This window comes from Cyphomyrmex costatus, unplaced genomic scaffold (genome assembly GCF_001594065.2).
Source record: "Cyphomyrmex costatus isolate MS0001 unplaced genomic scaffold, Ccosl1.0 scaffold296, whole genome shotgun sequence".
NCBI classification, from domain to species: Eukaryota; Metazoa; Arthropoda; class Insecta; order Hymenoptera; family Formicidae; genus Cyphomyrmex; species Cyphomyrmex costatus.
This window is the reverse complement of record NW_017277082.1, coordinates 189169-209505: the sequence shown is the minus strand read 5'-3', so window position 1 is coordinate 209505 and position 20337 is coordinate 189169. Positions and strand designations below refer to the sequence as shown.

The following is a 20337-nucleotide window of genomic DNA, read 5'->3' as shown; positions in this document are numbered from 1 at the left end:
TAGTATGTGTGTGTGTGTGTGTGTGTGTTTGCATTATTAATGCAGAATTTTATTTCTTTTCAGCTAAATTTCTTGCACAGTTCATCTCTCTTTCCTCTTTTTCTTTGCACGCGTTCAGAAGATAAAGAAAATTATTTCACTATCTTTTCCTTGCTGCTCTTTTTTTGGAAGTCATTTTTTAGATATCCGGCCGGATAATTGCCCTACCGGACATCCGATATCCAGTAATTTTACAATCCTGTGCATCCTTACTTTTCATCTTTCTCTAGTTCTAAGAATTAGCAAAAATTAAAAAGTCAATTAAATAGAAATTAAAAATTGTATTGGTATGAAATAAAAGTAAGAGGATTAAACGGCCTATTGTTTCCGTCGATTTTCTCGCGTTAAAACTGTGTGTCGCGAAAAGGATCACGTTTATCTGTCAACAAGAGCTCGCGGGTAGTTATAGTTACATCCGCGTGACAATGGTGTCACGTATGCCCCATAACTGCACGATGCGTGCGTGTGCATGTCGGTGGATATAAGCGTGTCACGCCAGGTAATGGACAAGCATGGTGAGTCCATTAAGAAGTAACCGTTGTTCGTCTAACTGGTTCGATACGGCAAGCGGGGTGGTCTGCTCGCTCGTATACACGCGTGCACACGTGCACGTGTCTGTATCATACTTACAGAGAGCGACCTATCTAAAGAGAACCTGACCTAGCACATAACTACAGCGAAGGGAAACGATTCCATGAAGAGAAATATTCCTATCTATGCCTGCGATAAAAATGAGAAGCATGCAAAAAAAAAAAGCTACTCGCCTGTATATCTCTCGGAACTTTTTTAGTACGCGGCATATATTTCTATGATCAATGATTCTTCAGTTTACGTCATAATAGTCAGGCTCGAACGTGTATATCGAAGTGATAAGAAATATCTTTTTCTCTCAATATACAAAAAGATAATATTTTATGCATTAGTATCTTTAATTATTTATAATAATCATTTTTGTGACAAACTTTAGAGTTGATTAGACGTTAACATATTTCCTGTTTACTATCGCAAAAAAAAATTATTAACACACGTGTACAACGAATATTTTTTATATATATTAATTATTATATTATCATAATTATATAATCGTGTCAGTTTTGGTCAATATAAAGTGTAAAGATAAACTAGTTTAATATTTTATACAAATATATAATATTATAAGAATTATTTTCAAATAGATAACCTATTTTAAACAATAATATATTCCCTCGTTCTTCAATGATAATCTACGTTATGGGCAATACGATACTACATATAACGACTAAAAAATTAAAGAGACTTCCGTATGGAATGCTACGCGCCACTTTCGAGACCGATGCCGGCGACTTGCAACTAAACATTAATCGATCGTTATAAATCCCGGAACGTATCGGGGACATAAGATGTTACTGTCCGCAGTTACATGCACGGGATGGCGTATTCACATGTTGAAATGTTAAACTGGGTAAAGTGATACCATGCCAAGTAAGAGAGAACTTTTCTCTCCTCACTAGGTTCTACAATTTCTCTATATTTTCCACTATCTGTAATTTTCCCATCTTTTCCTATTAACCCCTTTACGTATGTTCCAGCTGCACATGTTATATATAAAATTAAAATGAGACTCATTACTTTATCTTTCTCCGCTATTTTATCATTGCTTAGTCTGTTGTATTACTAACTTATTAATTGATATACGCTGCAGAGGAAAATTGATCATTGCAGACATGATTCTATTAGTTTTTTATAAATGTCATACAAAAATATCGCACTAAAATGAAAAATAAATAATGATGTCTAGATTATCTCTTTTATTATAAGTATACGTAAATAAAATTAAATCTGTTAGTTTAAATAATGTTGCTTGAACATAAAGTCACGATTGTAAAATGCACAATAAAATCAAATTTATTGTAATATAAGAAAAAGAATAAGATGAATTTGTTTACGATGACGCAAAATAAATTTTTATCGTTAGAATTAGATATCGAAATCTCAATATAGCTTTATGAGGCACATAACGTGAAAATTCTACTAAAAATACAATAAATACCAGTCCGACATTTGACATATGTTTAGCTCTATGAGCTAAAGATGACTCGCATTCAAAATGCATCACGTTCGCTCCATGACATTTTCCAAGCGTCAAAGCATGTTCTTCCTTCTCGACGATCATCTTTACCACTGCGCGTAACCCAAGCCACTTCATGTCAGCGACGAGTCAGCGTAAAAACCTATCACCTTACCCGCCTCTATCTACATCCGACCGCCTTTTATCACGTCACAGAAACTCGCAAGTTTTACGAAGATAACTTAAAATGAGTTCGTACAGCTCGCTTTTCATTAATAGTATTAGAGCTTAGAATTAAAGAAATCAGATCAACGGAAAAAAATTAAACTTTATGTAAATTGTTGTAGATATATATATATATAATTATAAAAATGATCAAAAAAGATCGTGATCTTGATAAAAAAGTTCGCGAAACAATAAAAGAAGTAAGACTATTTTCAAATACTTGCTGCTATTTTGTTTGATAATTATTCAAAATTAAGACAAGTGATTTGTTTAAAATCAGAAGCAAATATTAAGTTAATCATTTTTAATGCTATACTCAATAAGTTATAATTATTATCACGCGACTATGAGTAATCGTTAAAAAATCATGATTATCGGTAATTCTTATTTTAAGTCTGTCTTAAATAATGTCTTAAGATATTAATACGGCCTTTTGATTGGCTTATGACATCTTAAAACTGTACTTAAGACAGCTTCAAATATACGAATCGAATATGAATACCGGGCCTCTGTGGAAATGCAGCTATCTTCATTTAAATAATGCATTTAAACAAAAATTTAAACTTGTTTATTCAACATGTGCTTCTATGTTTCATTTGAAATGATTATCGAGAGTGAATCGCGTGGATTCGCCTTTGCTTCTCTCGCGTGAGTTCCCTCGCGGAAATTTTTCAGATAAAAAGCGCGGACGTAAAAGACGACGTAAAAGTTGGCCACAAATGCCGACGCGCCGAGTACGAGGGAGACCGACGTGTCGTCAACACCGATTCTAATTTAGATAGTCACGGTTAACCACGTGCTGACAATAGCTCGTTTTGGATGATCTCGATAAGCTCGCGCGCACCATGTCGCTCTCGGCCTCGACATTTTTCGCGATCACTGTATACATATATGTTGTTGAGAAAATTTGGTGAATTTTCGTCATCTTGTTCACGGACCAAATTTATAGTTTTTTTTGCTTTTTATATTAGAAAGGATCATTTGTGTTTGCAGAACTCAATTAAATGCTTTTTATATTTACATTTTTCGTGAAAGTGTCATATTTTATACCATTATTTTACTTGTTAAAAAGATAAATAAGTCAATTTTGAAATGTGGCAAAAATTATTCTTTTGCATTATATTGCTTCATAAAGCGCGAATAGAATATTTTAACATTTTACTGACACTTTGCGAATATAAATGATATTCTTATTATACAGCAAGCATTTGTATAAAAATACTTGTGCGAACTCGTACTTATATAATTCCATTATGCATTATACGTTGCATTAATTACAAGGTACTCCTAAAAAGGTACTAGCTAAAGACGCATATCGCGTAGCGTTCACTCAGGCTTATAACTGCGCCTACACGCATACTGATCTGTTATCCGCTAATTATAACACACAACTCTAGAGATATTAATCTTTACCGTTCAGTTGACTCCATCTTTTGGATTTTTATATGCAGATACCGCGCATATTAAATATACAGCTGATATTTATGAGTTATTTGACCATTTTCCCCTACCACATCTCACAAATAATAACTTATTTCCATTTATGTAAAAGAAATGCATAAACATCTTGTTCCGAGCTTCATCATTTATAAATACCTTGAAAAAATTATAAATTCACAAAGAATATTATTATATAATTATATATATTAATATAACAAGTCGTGACAGAAAGATCAAAAACAATACCTCACACGACTAAGTTGTAATTCCGATTACATTGAAATGTAAAAAAAAAAAATAAAATGACAGTATTAATTTACATACTTCTAATTTAATTCCAAGCATTGGTAGCATTAACAGCTAATATAGAAGAAATATTCGATGTAAATGTAAAACCGAGGGATAAATTGCTAATCAAATAATTGTGTACACTCTAATGCCCACTAATTTTCTAGTAATGTCCATTAAATAATGTCCAAGTAATACCCAATTTTTATGTCCACCAATGCCCTAGTAATGTCCATTAATACTCTGATAATATTCATTAATGCCCTAGTAATGCATAATTTCATACCTCTTATTATAATACACAAATCTCTTAAATAATGCCCCAAATTTGTACATCGCAATGCCCTTAGTGGTTTATTCCTCGCTGATAACATAATGGGTAATGCGCATTTTATTCTATTGTAATTGAAGACTAATGAATAAAAAATGCGATCAGCTATAAACAAGTAACGAGCTATAATCTACTTGATGTACGTAAATCAACAAAATCATGAACGATGAAGAAAGTTAAATAATTATCCATATATAAATATTGTACAATACGATACGACCAATAAACTCGGGTTAATGGCTAATTAATACACGATGAACCGACCGTTTCGAAAATGTACATCAAAATTCGATATCGTACGCGCAATACATTTTGTGTAAATCCCTCAAAATACGCGCATCATTAATAAACGCTCGATACTATCGCGGCTTTTCATTTACATAAACCAAACGATCCATGAGATTAAGTAATTGTACAGATTGATAATTATTAATTCTCAATCATGGAGAGTATTAAGCAATCACATCTCGAGGAGTAACGCGACACACGGAATGACGCGTATTATGTTATCTACGTTGTTTGAATTTCGGCAGGTAAACGATAGCGCGGCGACCAGCCTTGTCTAAATGCTACACGCCATGTACTATAATACAATAATAATAAACCCCGAGGCAATGTGCCAGCCAAATTCAAAATATTTAACGTTTTACACGAAAGGTAAACCGCCGCTGAGAGCATTGCGGTGTACAGATTTGGGGCATTACTGGGCATTTATTTAAGAAAATTGTGTATTTTAATAAGCGGTTTGAGATTATACATTACTATGGCATTAATGGACATTAGGAGCACAAAAATTGGGCATCACTTGAACATTATTTGGGCATTACTGGGTATTGGTTAGGCATTGGTGCACACAATTTTGATCAGCAGTTTATTCCCTCAGTTTTACATTTACATTCTATATGAAATATTAGCTGTTAACGCTACCAATGCTTGAAATTAAATTAGAAGTATGTAAATTAATATTGTGACTTTACATTTCACTTGTGTCGGAATTACAACTTAGTCATATGCGGAATTGTTCTCGAACTTTCTGTCATGAATTCTGTTATTCTATTCTGTCTCTGACTATAATACTCGATGAGATATTACGGTCTTACTTTCAACACTTGTCCTACCTTTCTTCTTGGTATCTCCTGCTTATAAACATATTTACACGCGAATATATCTGTATTATACATATGTAATTCCTTCAATCACTGCAAAACTTAACCGTTTGTATGTACATCGACAAAACATATTATGCTGACTTTATACATAATTAATATATGTGTGATACACTTTACTATAATTCTATACATTAACCATCAATAAACAATCGATGTATTATATTTTTCTGTCATTTAAATGATTCGCGCTTCGGTGCGTCGTGTATTATTCAGTACTTGCAATCCGAAAATATGACGGACAAATTGAGTTTAAACTGGCGAAAAATTTGAAATATGATATGAAATATATTCAAATTTAAACATCAAATTAAATAAATAATTGCCGTTCGCGTAAATATCATAGAAAAAAACTTGTAGTTCTACATCCCATTACTTTGATCTATATTTCAAGTAAATTATGCAAAATACTTGTTTCGATAAAAAATTGTTGCAACAGAAAACCAAGAGGTAAAATTGGTGTCACCTAAGTAATTATGAAAATCAATAACGGATAATATGAATCTGAATTTACGGACCCTTGAGAATTACCTATATATGCAACTTCATTTGTCAACTTAAATCATTTATAACTCAAAAATGATTGTCATATTTTCTCGACTTTATAGAATTTTTGCAACTTTAATTAATCTGCGGAATGTGTGTTGTGTGATGGTTATGGAGTATCTGGTGTGTGTGTGTAAATATGTACATCATTTTTAATCTGCAATATATATATATATATTTAAATAAACGTGTTAAATTCACAATATTCAGTTTCATTTCTCACTGTGCCTCAAGCTACCGCAGGTAAAACGTCGCTTCGGAAAACGATCCATAACATACAATTTTGATGTACGATAGCCATGTATAGTAAGTATTATTAGCACGAGAGAGATAAATACTGATTAAGGCTTACGATACAGTATACGAGGAATGATGAATGGTCAGGTAGTTAATCACCAACTGATTAAAGCGCGCAATCGCCTCTAATCCACGTAGACAAACCTCCACTTTAGCGAACCGAATCATTACATAATGCGAACTTTAATCAGATTTACACAATGTCTAGTGATTATATCAATATATTGTATATGTATATATTCATTATGTATAATTGTAATCGTGTATGTATCAAGTGTCTTAATTCAAAGGTGAGCGAGCTAGCTCGCAAGTGAAAGCATACACGATTATGCATGTAATGCACATCGACGGATATAAAATCCAAGTAACTCTAAAAAGGTTCTTTAAGAAAGATTAATATATGATTCTTAAAATACCCTTAAAAAGCTAAAGATACATAGAACGTATTATAAATATTAAAGAACACATACTCTGTCACACACAGAAGATATCGCACCATTTATTTATTTTTCCATAAAATTTAGAATACTAAGATGTGACAGCAGCTAAATATGTTTAATGTTCAAATCTAATCTAAATGTTATCATTTTTCCGAAAAATCACAATCTGTCAATATTATTCTGAAATTGGATTCCTGGATTTTATATCGGAAAAAAGAGATGTTTAGATTTTTAAGTAATCGCGCGAGAGAGGTTCGTGTAAGATTCTGGATTTTCTCTTATATATTGTGCAAGAGGCTCTTACTTTCTCAGAGCAGACCTTTGCCTGCGTCAAAACGCGTGTAATCGCGCAGCTTTAATGATGAGCGTTTCGGTCGACTGAAGTTCTAGAACGTGCGAGAACGGCGCGCATCCGCGGTGCAAAGTCACACCTCACTGCCGACGCAAAGTGGACTAACCCCTTAATTGGAAACGTTGAATGAATTCGAGTGCGGTGGGGAAGGGACGAACACGAGACGGGGAGGAAATGCGGAGCAAGGCAATATGACTGCCATTGTTGGAAACTATAGCTATAGCGCTCCGATGCCGTACAGGAAATCCTCGCGATACGCAGCCACCCGCGCTCCTGCACATGTCACTCTCATGTTTGTCAATGACTTTTTTGATTCGTCACAACTCTACCATACTTTTCTCTACTCTAAAACCGCGAAAACTTTTCTTCTAGAAAATATGCATACGAAATTGAAGGTTGCATTGATTAACATTTTTGCAATAAGAACATGATTGTAGTTTAAACAGTAAGACAAGTCATATATTTACCAATCATTCTTTCAAACAGGAAAACAAGATTTATCAAAAGAAAACAAGTAATAAATAGCTCATCACCGCATTTTTAGAACAAACTCTTTTAATGTTGCGCACATAAAATTGAATCACTTATTATAAAAATCTTGAAATAAAAACTGCATTTAATCAGAAAATATCGTCTGAGTCTATCATTATTTTTGGGTGATGCATTAATTACCATTGATTAATGCTATTTCTTGAACGTCGTCAAGTCATTTAATTGAATCTGTTAGTCGTCGTAAATACGATGCACACGACATGAATTTTAATTCTGTACGTTGGCTTTCGCCGCTTGTCGCACGCTTAATGATGTTATTTGGAGTTGTTTGAAGGAGCAGCTTATCAGATTAAGGAATTTAAAGAATCAGTTTCTTAAATAGCTTCGTATGTGTTACACACATAGGTATCTTTTATAAGATTATTCCTGATCTTTTTTGGATTCTAAAAATATTAACTTGCGCTAATGATAGAATAAACGTTATAAAATTATACATAATATAAAAATTGTAAGCACTCACGAATCATTTTAAATGATAGGTAGCAAATTGAAGAATGCAAAAATTCAAAATTTAGAATTAAAAAGAGCATCTGCTACGTTTCTCGCAATAATAATAAGCTGTCTAATATTTCTTAGTATAATGAAAAATAATGAAACTGATATGTGAGAGAAGTTACGATAAGTTTTTGCACTCTTCCATTTATTTATCCAACGCATTTGTTCCATCACCCCTCGAAATTTCGGTCTTTCAAAACTTGTTCGAGATATTAAAGGGTTAAAGCGTACGGGCTTGCCATCGAAATCAAGTGAGAACCGTTGGTCGATTCTATTTTAGCGCGATCTCGAGATTCACGTCGCGCGTGGCGGCGCGGTCGCTTCGAGCGAACGCGAACGGTGCGAGTTAAAACGTATCTAAACTCGGCGAACTGCGTGATGAAACGCGGGGCTCAAAGACTGTTCGCCGATAACGAACATTATCGAGCGACACGTAGCGTAAACATTTATGCTCGCATCAACGCGATCCTCTCGCGTCCCAGCCCCGCTGTCCACCCGCAGTGCTCTACCTAGCAGTCCGCGGCGCGGTGCGGCGGCCCCGGCCGGTGCGGCCGAACAAACGATACGAGCAGCACGTGCGTCCGACAGGAGAAAACGACGAAGCATCTGGCGCGAACGACCGCCACGGGAGGAGGAGAGGCGCAGTGGGAACGATGCGCTGGATTGCACTCCGCGATGCACTACTCCGCGTCCGTCGTCGCGGACGGATTCCATGGCGATCCGGAGCATGTGAGGCATTGGATGCAGCTGTTATATGTAAACGCTACGGTATCGCAAAACGGAAATGTCGAAGGTAATAACCCTCGTGTTCTATTATAGGAGAAGTAGCCGCTATACTATTATTAACCATTACAGAAAACTCCATTCCGCGTCTCCACTTTTTACGACTAGTATAAAGTGGCGCGCGTTGTCTAATTTTACCTTTTTTTATTATTTATATTATGGGTAATTTTCAGTCGTATATATATATGATCGTCCCACGATTGTTTTAGCTTCATGTGTGTGTGTGTGTGTGTGTGTGTGTGTGTGTGTGTGTGTGTGTGTGTGTGTGTGTGTGTGTGTGTGTGTGTGTGTGTGTGTGTGTGTGTGTGTGTGTGTGTGTATGTTACAGTACTAAATTTTTAAATAATCTCGTATAATATTCACGTAAGTTCTGAGAAGAAAATCTCAAATTATTTTATCAACGAGAAGAAAATAATTTTTACTTCTTTTCACGATAGGAGATTATTTTACCAACAGCCAGATTCTAACGTTAACATAATACGTTAACCTTAGAAATGGCCAATGCGTGTAGAATATCTCGAGTACTTCTATTTTGTGAAACGAAAGCATCGTAAAAGTTGCCATGTGCAATCTGGGAGGAATCGTGATTGTGTTAAGTAACGTCGGACAAATCGCGTAATGCAGCTTAAATGCTCGATGCACTCGGCGGAGGTACTACAGCGAATTGAAGCGTGCGAAGCAATAACGGTGTATCTTCAATGCAAGCATTTCAATTTCGTGAACGAAAGTGTTGTAAATATCAACTCGTGAAGATTATCATGTGCTAGTTGAGATAAATCATGACGTTATTAAACAGCATCAGTAGCAATGTAATTCAAACTACGCGTGTGATACACTCCACGAGGTGCATTACATTAATTCTAGTAGCAGAGCATTAAAAGATGTGTATGCATAAACGTGAAAAAAGTGAATGGATTAGACAAATTTTGTAAAAATAATATCTTATAAACTAGAAGATTATATCTTCTACCAACTATTGAAAAGTTCATACATCTCAATTAAATTAGAATAATAAAAATAAAATTAATTATAAAATACTGTAAACTGTAGAGAAACCCATTATTTTTATTTTAAAACTTAGACGATGATATTCTAAACTCTAGTTTCTTTTGGGTTTACGACATATTTTTTCTCTCGGGACTATTTCTCATCTAAAATTCCATTTTTGATCGGAACGGCCGACAACAAATCAAAGAATTGCTACTATAAATCGTAACGCAGGTCAAGTCCGCAACTCGTCCTAGTTTTCCTATATATAAAAAAAATTTGTTGATATTTAAAAGCAGAGGGAAAACTATAATTGTAAGCAATGTTGCACGTGATGATCATTTATAGCTTATCTTGTTTAAAGAACAAAATGTCAAAGGTCAGAACAAGCGATAAATATGTGTAAAAAGAATATTTCAATTATACATATTATATAGTTATATAGTTATATATACACCTCTCTAAAACACTTTTATAGAGCAAATCTTATTCTCAAAGATTGAAAGTTGAACGACTCTTTTTCAAGCTAACTCATTTTTCACTCTTTAAAGTTTAGAATGAAATTCCATTCCAAAGAATTTAAGAAGTGGATTCATTAATAACTACATATTATAATGTACGATTATTATATGTATAACTGAATTCATGTGTTGATGTTATATTTTTGTAGCAATTAATATTCGCGCGTGTCTCTTTCGGATGCTTTTCAAATCTGTGAAAAGCACACACTTGGCATAAATATTATACATATACCGTATTTTGACAACAATACGCCACATTATATTGTACACACGCTATACATTATACACATTCAGTAATAATTACTCACTACATCCGCAAAGCTGACACTTTGAATCAATAAACATGAAGCATCAAGTTCAAAGGTCGAGACATTCCACAATTTTATCGAATTTGATTTGCCATCTTTTTTAGTATGGCATGACGATTTTATGAATCGTCAATCTACGTATAACGTATACAATATATATATCTCGTATTTAAAAATCTTTTCACAATTTCCGACACACATAATATGCACTACTTTTTTTATCTTCGAAAAGCTTCGGCTTATCTTTCGTCGACGCATACACGAGGTTGGGACGAGTGAAAGAGGGGGAGAGGAAAAAAAAGTCCACGGTCGTGACGACGGTTGCCCGATAAGAGAAGAGGCACCGACTGTTATGAGATTCTTTCTAACGTACGCATATCGGCACAAGGCGCCTCTTGTTCGAGATCTGCGAGCCGGCAAAACGAGATGCTCGCGGATAAGAGTGTTCGTCGACCGTGCGAACGACTGCCGGTGCATACATATTCAAAACCACGTCTCTCGACCCGTCCGTTCCCTCCGAACTTTCCTCTATGCGCGGAAGTGTTGCAGGATATACAGGATGTCCCGGAATTACCGTCATTTCTCTCAATCACTATCCTAAGAACTGAACTAAGCGGAACACTCGTTTTGATGTTGGATTATCGGCAGTTGCTAAATCTTAGAACATACGAAGAGGAAACTCTAAGAGAAGACCATACAGTTTTAGTCGATAAAACTTTACAAGTTCTTAAATTACTCCGATTCTTAAATATTTGAATTCCGAAATTTCTGAGTGGCGCGCGCGCACAGATTCTCGATTTCGAAACTTTTAGAATAAATTCGCAACTCCTTTTACAACTAAATTTTTACTTCCCAGAAACAACGATGAACAATTTTATCCAGTAGAAAGTAAAGAACGGGGTTTGGTAAAAGTAACTAATACAAAATTATATCATCAAAAGAAGATGAAACATTTTTTCCATCTTTTTCCTTCGATTTATCTATCTTTAAATAGAAAAGAGATTTTATAAGAGTAATGATGGAAGAAGAAAGAGAGATATTGATTCGTATCATTATAATCAAATATGCATAAAGCTTGACAATAATATATTACCGTTCAAAATAAAAAAGAATTAAATATTCTTTAGATCTATATTTGTAATACCAATAAACATTCTTTATAGGAAAAGCATCTGGCGGTGAAAGCAATGACGGAAACATGACGATAAACCGCCGTGAGGCAAAAAATATTTATTAAAACACCCGCTAAATTGTAAACGACATCCATCTACGAATAATATTTCTGATGCCGTGACAGTTCACGTATTCGTTCACAAATGCACCGGCCAAAATTTGCCATACCACATCGGACTGCATATTTTGGTAAAATATAGCGGAAATAACATTTGTGCTCGCGCGCGCCTGATCAAAACAAACTATGACTTGCGTTAATATTTTAGGAAAATAAAAGAGAGGATATTTATTTTGTTCATCGATATTTTGAATTTCTCGGTTATAGAGAGCGATGAAACTTCACACTCACGGTTGTTGACAATTGTTGTGCAATTTAAAAGTACTATTGCTACGATATAAAATCGTTGAATATTTATGAATCGTAAAAATAGATAATGTAAATAACTCAAATTAAATACATTATACATACATTATATGTACATAACTTTACTTGTAAGTATAATTATGTTGAATTTTCCAATAAAAAGATTAGTTATAAATAAATTCCGAATTTCATTCTGCCTAACGTGTATTGCAATACCATATTAAATAAATGACGAGAGAAAAATATAGCACAAAAGTATCTTAAATTTCACGTATTTTCATTTATATATTTACGGATTCTTTTAGCAATTTAAACATAAAATTTCGCTTGAGCGTTAATTCACGCGATTAAATTTAATTCGTTTAATAACGTATTATCGGCGCAATTGAGTTATTACGCACTTGTTAAAATTAACTTAAAAATACGTGTCGAACACACAGGAGAGATACTCCTCCATACGAAATGCGTCATCCACGTTAATACGCAACTTAAAGCCCCGTCCAATTCAACCCAGACCTACCTAACGTACTATTTATAATCCGCTCTAGAGTGGTACTAATTGGCGTTGTTTAGGGATGACGATGTCGGTGTTCTGTGACTAATCGACCGACGTCTCGTTTCGCCCCACATTAAGCTCGCGCACGCGAAGTGGCGCGTGACGAACTTTGTTATTGTGATCTTATCGCAAAATGCATAATTCACAGTAATTAAAAATCAATCCAGTCATCTTGGAAATGTGAACAAATTGACGTTTCATTTACAAATCAAATGAAAAATATCCATTTCAGGTCAAATATCGAGTATCTCCTTCAAATTAAATAATTTATATGATAGTTTTTTATGAAAATTCCACGTAAGAGATTTTTCTGAGCATTTGTTCGCATCAAGTATACATATATGTAGATCCTTAGTGGTGAAAGATTGATCAAAACTTTATACTCTGCATTACTAAAGCGTCATTTTCACGGGCAGTAGCTAAGTTTAATGTCTTCTCATCCGAAGTTCGCGGGTTAACGTGCTCGGTGAAATTTGTCGGCGAATTTTTGCCGTTATTTTTCCGTGTCGGCTCGTGCCTCTATCTCCGTCACTATGCCTGGTCGCCCATTAAAACGGCCGGGTGCAATTACGTTTAAAAATAGCGAGAGAGTCGAGAGTAGAGTCTGTTGCGCTCGATTGCATCAGACACCACGACGACGACAACGACGACGACGACGACGACAACGACGAAAAGAACCAAGACGACAACGAGGATGACGACGACAACGACAAAGAGGACAGCGACGACAGGAAAACCTTAGAGGTTTCGCTCGTCCGCACTTTGCGATCGATTTGCTGCGAAGTCGATAGTGTGCTCGGTCATGTTTGGCATATCATTGTCGCAAAAAGGCAAAAAGGTCGATGCTAATCTCTAATCTCTATTCGCCATATTCATTTTTCATTTGAAAAAATTATTCGATGAAAATTTATTATTATAAATATGCACTTTTTGCCAAATGTGAATTGCAATAATATAAATAAATTATGAGAAAAATGTGATAGAAAATTAAAGCAACTATTCTTTCATTTTTTAAATAGTATATAAAAAATCAATTTTCTTCATTAATTCGATTATTTTTTAATGTTGCAATATATATCTTTTATCCATGTTGAAAAATTCTCTAAAATATTGCAATAATGCAAAGTCCGCTTGAAATCAAATAACAGTAAAATTATGTTACCTATATCTTTCTGGAATTTAATAAACTAGAAATACTTAAATTTTTTATCATTTATAATAAAAACTTATCGATGCGTTTCCTATATTTGACAAAATATTTATATACGATTTTATTGTATCGAAATAATAAGATAATAAAAAATCCTATATAGCCTAAGATTTGCAATTTTTCAAATTTTTTGCTGCGTAAAAAATTGAAAACTGATGATCAGAAAATTCAAAGGAGAAACTATTTTTTAATATTAAAAAAATATGATATTTTTAAATATTCACACATATAGATACAATAAAGATAAAGAAAAAAGTAGCATTTAGTGTATATGTACACAATATACACCGAGACTAATATTAATTAAATTCACCGTATAATTACCCATAAAGTGAGAGTGAAAATCAGACGGAAACTGACGCCTGCTTGTAAGCCAGTGAGTAGTGTGTATATTGTTTCCACAACCTCTGGACCAGTCCCAAAGCGTCAGTCTAATGTTTAGATCGCCGAAGATGTGGCGCTCGTTAGAAGAAACACGCTCATACGGTACCGCGAATTTCAATGCACTTGACCGAAATTTACGTAAAGCTCAATTTTTTATTTTACGTAATTTAATAAGATACACAATAAAACATATATATATATATATATTATATTATGCGATTTGATTAAATTATTCCAGTAATAATCATGCGTTTATATTATATATAATAATTAATTAATAACGGTATTATCTCCGAATATCTTTACTAATTTCAGATAAAATCAATCATATTGAGATAGAACATTGCATTAATAGAGACTGTATTTTACAAAAATAGATAGGATTATAATACATTAATTATTTAGAACCATTTGCCAAATTAATTTATTGTGTGATGGACAAAATCAACTGAATATATAAACGTAGATGAAAAAAACATTAAATAAAAGTATAAAAAGAATAAAATAAAGAAAACTTTCCATGAAGATCAATTAGGAAAGTTATGTGTATAAATATAAAATATTTCTCCCGCTCAACTTACACAATTATCGTTATTGATCAATTTCACAAAGATATTCAATTTGAATTCAATGTTGCAAACAATTTAAACGACAATTATTCGCATCGGACAATACCAGGAATATACAGTCGAGCCACGGTATCATTCAAACACACCAAGAAAAATATTATTCCAGCGGCTATTGGTTTTTCTGTACCGGATATCATATCATCGATTTGGAGTAAAAAGAATAACGCACAAATTTACATATACACTTTCGCTTATTATGTATCATATTTCTCCCGCATATATCAAGAGAGATCGCGCGTGATTTATTAAAGTTTTACTTGTATGAAATCATAATATAATTGTTCAATATTTTTAAAAGATATTTATTCCTCTTATGATTCCTCTTGTGATAACATTGTCATTTTAGAAAAGTCCGAAAAATTTTAAATGAACGTTGTGAAATTTATAACGACCTTGTATGTATATAATAATTATATAATACAATTATATTGCACGAATCGAAAGATTATCGTAATGTGGCGAACAAAAAGCAATAATTAAACAACTTATATGTATAATAAATAAAATGTATTGTTTAATAATGGCATATATATATATATATATATATATATATATCTCAACACGGTCCACAAGACATAAATCGATAAGGCAATAAAACAACTAAGGCGCGTAGTTCGATTGACCTTATTCCATAAACTAAACAAGATATTTAATACAAAACAGAGAGAAGCAAAAGAGGAAATAGGAACCTCAACCATGAAACGCGTATCCAATTATGTAGAATGTAAACGGATAATTGATAACAAACTTGATGAATGTATATAATATACAGGCAACTTATTCAATACAAATAACTTTGAAAATGAAACACGGATTCTCGATGAGCCCCATTTTGCGCTATAAGATGTAAAATCCGGTGAGAGAGCTTTGACTACTGACCTTATTTTCAGGTAATTTAGTATACGCAACCTTTTCAAAACATGACGGCAAGAGTGTAAATTAAACGAAAGTTGATCTGCTGATTCATGTTAGACCGGCAGCTTTTATCGTCTTACAACGCCCAACATGAGGTTTCGCGGACCCCACGTTTTGCTTGAAAAGTTACATATACCGGCGTCCTGCGCGCTCGTAAAGTTTATAAAAGTTATTCGTCTACATCCTGTAAATGACTTGCAAAGAAAGAACGAATTGTAACACGGAAAGCGAAGCATGGAACAAGCAAGATGTGGCGAGAAACGAGAGAGATGGTGACACGACTTACGCAACAACGGCAAATAACGCTAATGAGTTTGCTACTTGTATTCTTTCAGTAGGAAGCTCTTCTTGGAACAAACTCATTGCTAAAGAATGGTACGAAAAGGAGCGGCACGTTTCGCATCTTTCAGAAATTTAGGAGACAAAAATATGTATTATATGTTATACACATATAAAAAGTTGAAAAATAGTAATATTGTATATATATATATATATGTATAATAATTATGAATGAAATATGAATTATGAATATATTTCTATAATGAAACGATATCTTTAAGAGTTAATATTTTAATTTCAAAAAGTTTTGTGTCATATACGTAGAAACTATAATAAATATCAATATGTCAAAACGTAACTCTTACTGAGATCCTTAGTAACATCTCTAATAAACACAGCGCGAATATAGGTGACAAGAATAAATAAGATTAGTACACGTGTGCGGACATCATCACACCGACCTAATTAGATATCGCGAAAAAGCCGCAAATGCATAACCGCCATAAATATTCTGTAAAATACGATCATACATTTCTAAGCATCTCTATTCGTTCATTTCGTAATGAGTTTCCTCTACACGATATTATTACGTGTAGTGTACCGTTATTTACCGTACATATGTAAACAGAAAACGAAAGGAAAAAATTGAGATCTGCCGGAATTTAGATTTTCCTTGCCACTTCTATGTTGTCTTTTTAACAATCTAAAAATACAAAGAAATAATAACTGACCTACATTTCATTATTTATTAAAGTATATCACTAAATCATATATCATTATTTGATGATATATGGTACATACTTTTGTCATAAATAATGAAATATCTTATCATTATAGTTTGTAAATTTGCAAAAATCTAAATGTATAATAAATAAAACTAAATATAAAAAATAATGCCTAAACGAGCCAACACCAGCTGTTCATGTAAATCTCAATCATTTACTCAAAATCATTTACATAAATATAAACGTTTCGATTCTATAGTTTGGCGGGTCCTCTTCAATACAAACAGTATATATGCCAAATATCAACTCAATAAAATTAAAAAAAGATTCATGTTTAGTATAACGCACAATGATTTATAATAAAAGCTTAGATTTCTATCAATTTCTCATATATAATACTTTTTACTTCTCAATATATTTTGTATTAGGTAAAACCGAGTTTTCTCTATCATTTCAGCTTTCTCATCATTCATATTGCGAGGGGTAATATTGCTGAAGGCATTGCGGTATACAGATTTGGGACATTACTGGGTATTACTAGGTATTACTTAAAATTGTGTATTATAATAAGAGGTATCAGGTTATACCTCTAGAGTATTAATGGACATTATCAGGAAGTCAATTGTGTATCTTAAAATGAGGTGAAAATTATAAAAGTAAACAAATTTACTAAAATATTCATAATTTAATTAGCCAATACGTAGTAACCTTCACTCACTTTTGTAATTTTCTCAAAGTCAAGTCTGAGGGGTGTATTAATAGGTATTACTAGAACATTAATAGGCATTAATGGTATATTAATAGGGCACTTGATATAAAAATAAGAAATAGCGTTACTTGGACATTACTAGGCATTAGCCAGCATTGATGTACACAATTTTAGTCAGTAATTTACCCTTTGATATTGCGTTTCTTCCAAGTTTCTTTAATATCAAAGAGACATTTCTTTTAAACATGCTTTGCGCAGATGCTTTGTACAGAAAAGTATAAAGATAATACGCAGATTTTTATATATCGCTGTTTGAGATCACAAATATATGTAAACAGAGGTAATCTACTTTTAGCCTTTATACAAGACATTGTATAAATTTGTAAAAATGTAGACCATGTCATACAACACGCAAAACTTGACATTAAGTTTTACCACATTTTTCACATATAATATATTTCTCTTCTTACACATAGAAAAGTAGTTTTCAGAGATGATGTATAGTAATGTTGTGTGTCACAAAATAAGGAAATAAATCAAGTTATAAAACAGTAGAAAATACGAAATTTTTTATATTTTCCAAAGTTTTAAAAAACGTATTTTCCAACTTTGTTGAAAATCGTGACCATATTTTCCATCACGAAATATAGGAACGTATCAAAACAATCAATCATAATCATTTTTAATCATTGTCAAACTTCACTACTACTGTTTGTATTCTCAAAATTTTCCTTAAGGTACGTCTAGACTATCGAGCCGAAACGCGAGCCGAGCAAAACCATTTTTGCAAATGGTCCCAATCTTTTTCAACTTCGTTAAAACAATATTTTGCAATAAAATTTTTTAAATATTATTTTAACGAAGTTGAAAAAGATTGGGACCATTTGCAAAAATGGTTTCGCTCCAAGAAAAATTTTGAGAATACAAACAGTAGCAAAAATACTATAAGAATTTTATTTTATCGACTCAACCATCCATTAATATTTAACAATGAAAGTAAAATACGTAATATATAATAGCATCAAACTTCGTTAAAGAAGAATTCAGTCGTCGTAGCATCCGTTATAGTTAGATTCCCGTTAATAATAACGACACTTCCCCCTTTATAAAAAAGCTGTTTTTCAGCTTCTTGATAATGATAGACCTCAACGATGCTCAGCAACTCGTGAGAAAGAAACGCATGTCGACGTATAAATCAGTAAATAATAACCGTAAAACCGCGCTCCGCGCGGAAGGAGCTAATGCCCGCAATGGGCACACCGATGGATGCCACGCCGCGCCGCTTGCATCAATCGCGAATAATTGTTATGTACTTTGCCACATACCTGGACTAGTCTGCCAAGATAGGCCGCCGATGAACATTTTCCTAGAAAAGAAAGACGATTCCATCAGGCTCGTCGTCCAGTCGCGAGTCGTTGGCGGAAGAGGAAGCGGCCGCGGGGAGACTGCCGGCAGAGGGTAACTTCCGGTACTATTTTGAAACCCCCTGCGCAGTCTCCCATCCTGGGCGGCAGGTGTCACCACACATCAACAATCGAACAACACCCATTTCCTTTTCTTTATTTATTTACTTTTTCGCGAACACGCGTTTCGTCGCCGACGCGCCGAAAACCGGAACGCGAACGGAACGCGACTTCCTCTCGGACCGGCACCTTCGTTTCACATCTCTTTCCTTTTTGCGCGCGCAGCGCCACACATCGAATCACGTATACACATTATCGACCCAATCGATCAGCCGACCAATTCATTATTTTGTTTCCGTATATTGGGAGATCCCGTCAATCTCGAATTTGCGCCGTCGCGTCGGAAGAAACCGTGAGGTATGTATATCTTATCTCTCGAAATCCACTATCAATACGAGTTAACGAAGAAGATAACAAATGTAGCAACTCGCTTAATATAATCATTACTTCAATACTTGAGATTAATCGCAGAAAAAAAATCGAATTTTCATATTAAAATTCTCACATCTGGATCTCTACATTAAGCAGAACGCAAAAATCCACAAGAAACTTTGCCGATAATATTATTAATTACGAAACTCGTTCGAAACTTTTCCATCGAGGAACACGTGCCGCGCTTATCGATCTACACTATTCGAAAGAGCAAAAAATCTTCCATGCTACCTGTTTTACAGATTGATGAATGAGATCTGTACGATTACAAACCATCTACATATACGACACGTATCTGCTAACGCTTTACGAGGATTCCGTGGTATCGTCATAAAGTGCTCTAGACGAAGACTTCTCACTATCAAGGTCGTCGAACAATAAAAAAAAAAAACGACGACCTCTGAGCTTTATAGATAGCGACACGAATAAACAGGCTGATTCGGGAGACCATCACCGGCTGATATATAATCTCCGAGGAAGCGAATTCGCTTGTCCCTCACGACGGGCAGTGACCATAATCGATCCACGTACGCGTCATTAATTAGCCGGCTTAAGTATCCGTCAGCGTGCGTCGATAAGGAAACGACCTCCCATCCTTTTCATTCATGATCTCGTCGCCCCCCTCCCCTCCCCCCTCTTCCACCTCGCGCGGATGAGGAGCGATCTCTCCCCCCCCCCCCC

The 20337-nt window shown here is 34.2% G+C and overlaps 1 protein-coding gene across 1 annotated transcript in view; it reads right to left on the bottom strand.

The window, feature by feature from the left end:
- The window catches only part of Rbp6 (RNA-binding protein 6), a 652248-nt gene that overhangs the window by 628721 nt on the left and 3190 nt on the right, over nucleotides 1–20337 (bottom strand). The window contains exon 2 of the mRNA XM_018541612.1: nucleotides 19087–19127. Coding sequence (XP_018397114.1) covers nucleotides 19087–19127 — 41 coding nt within the window. The remainder of the gene's footprint in view (nucleotides 1–19086; nucleotides 19128–20337) is intronic.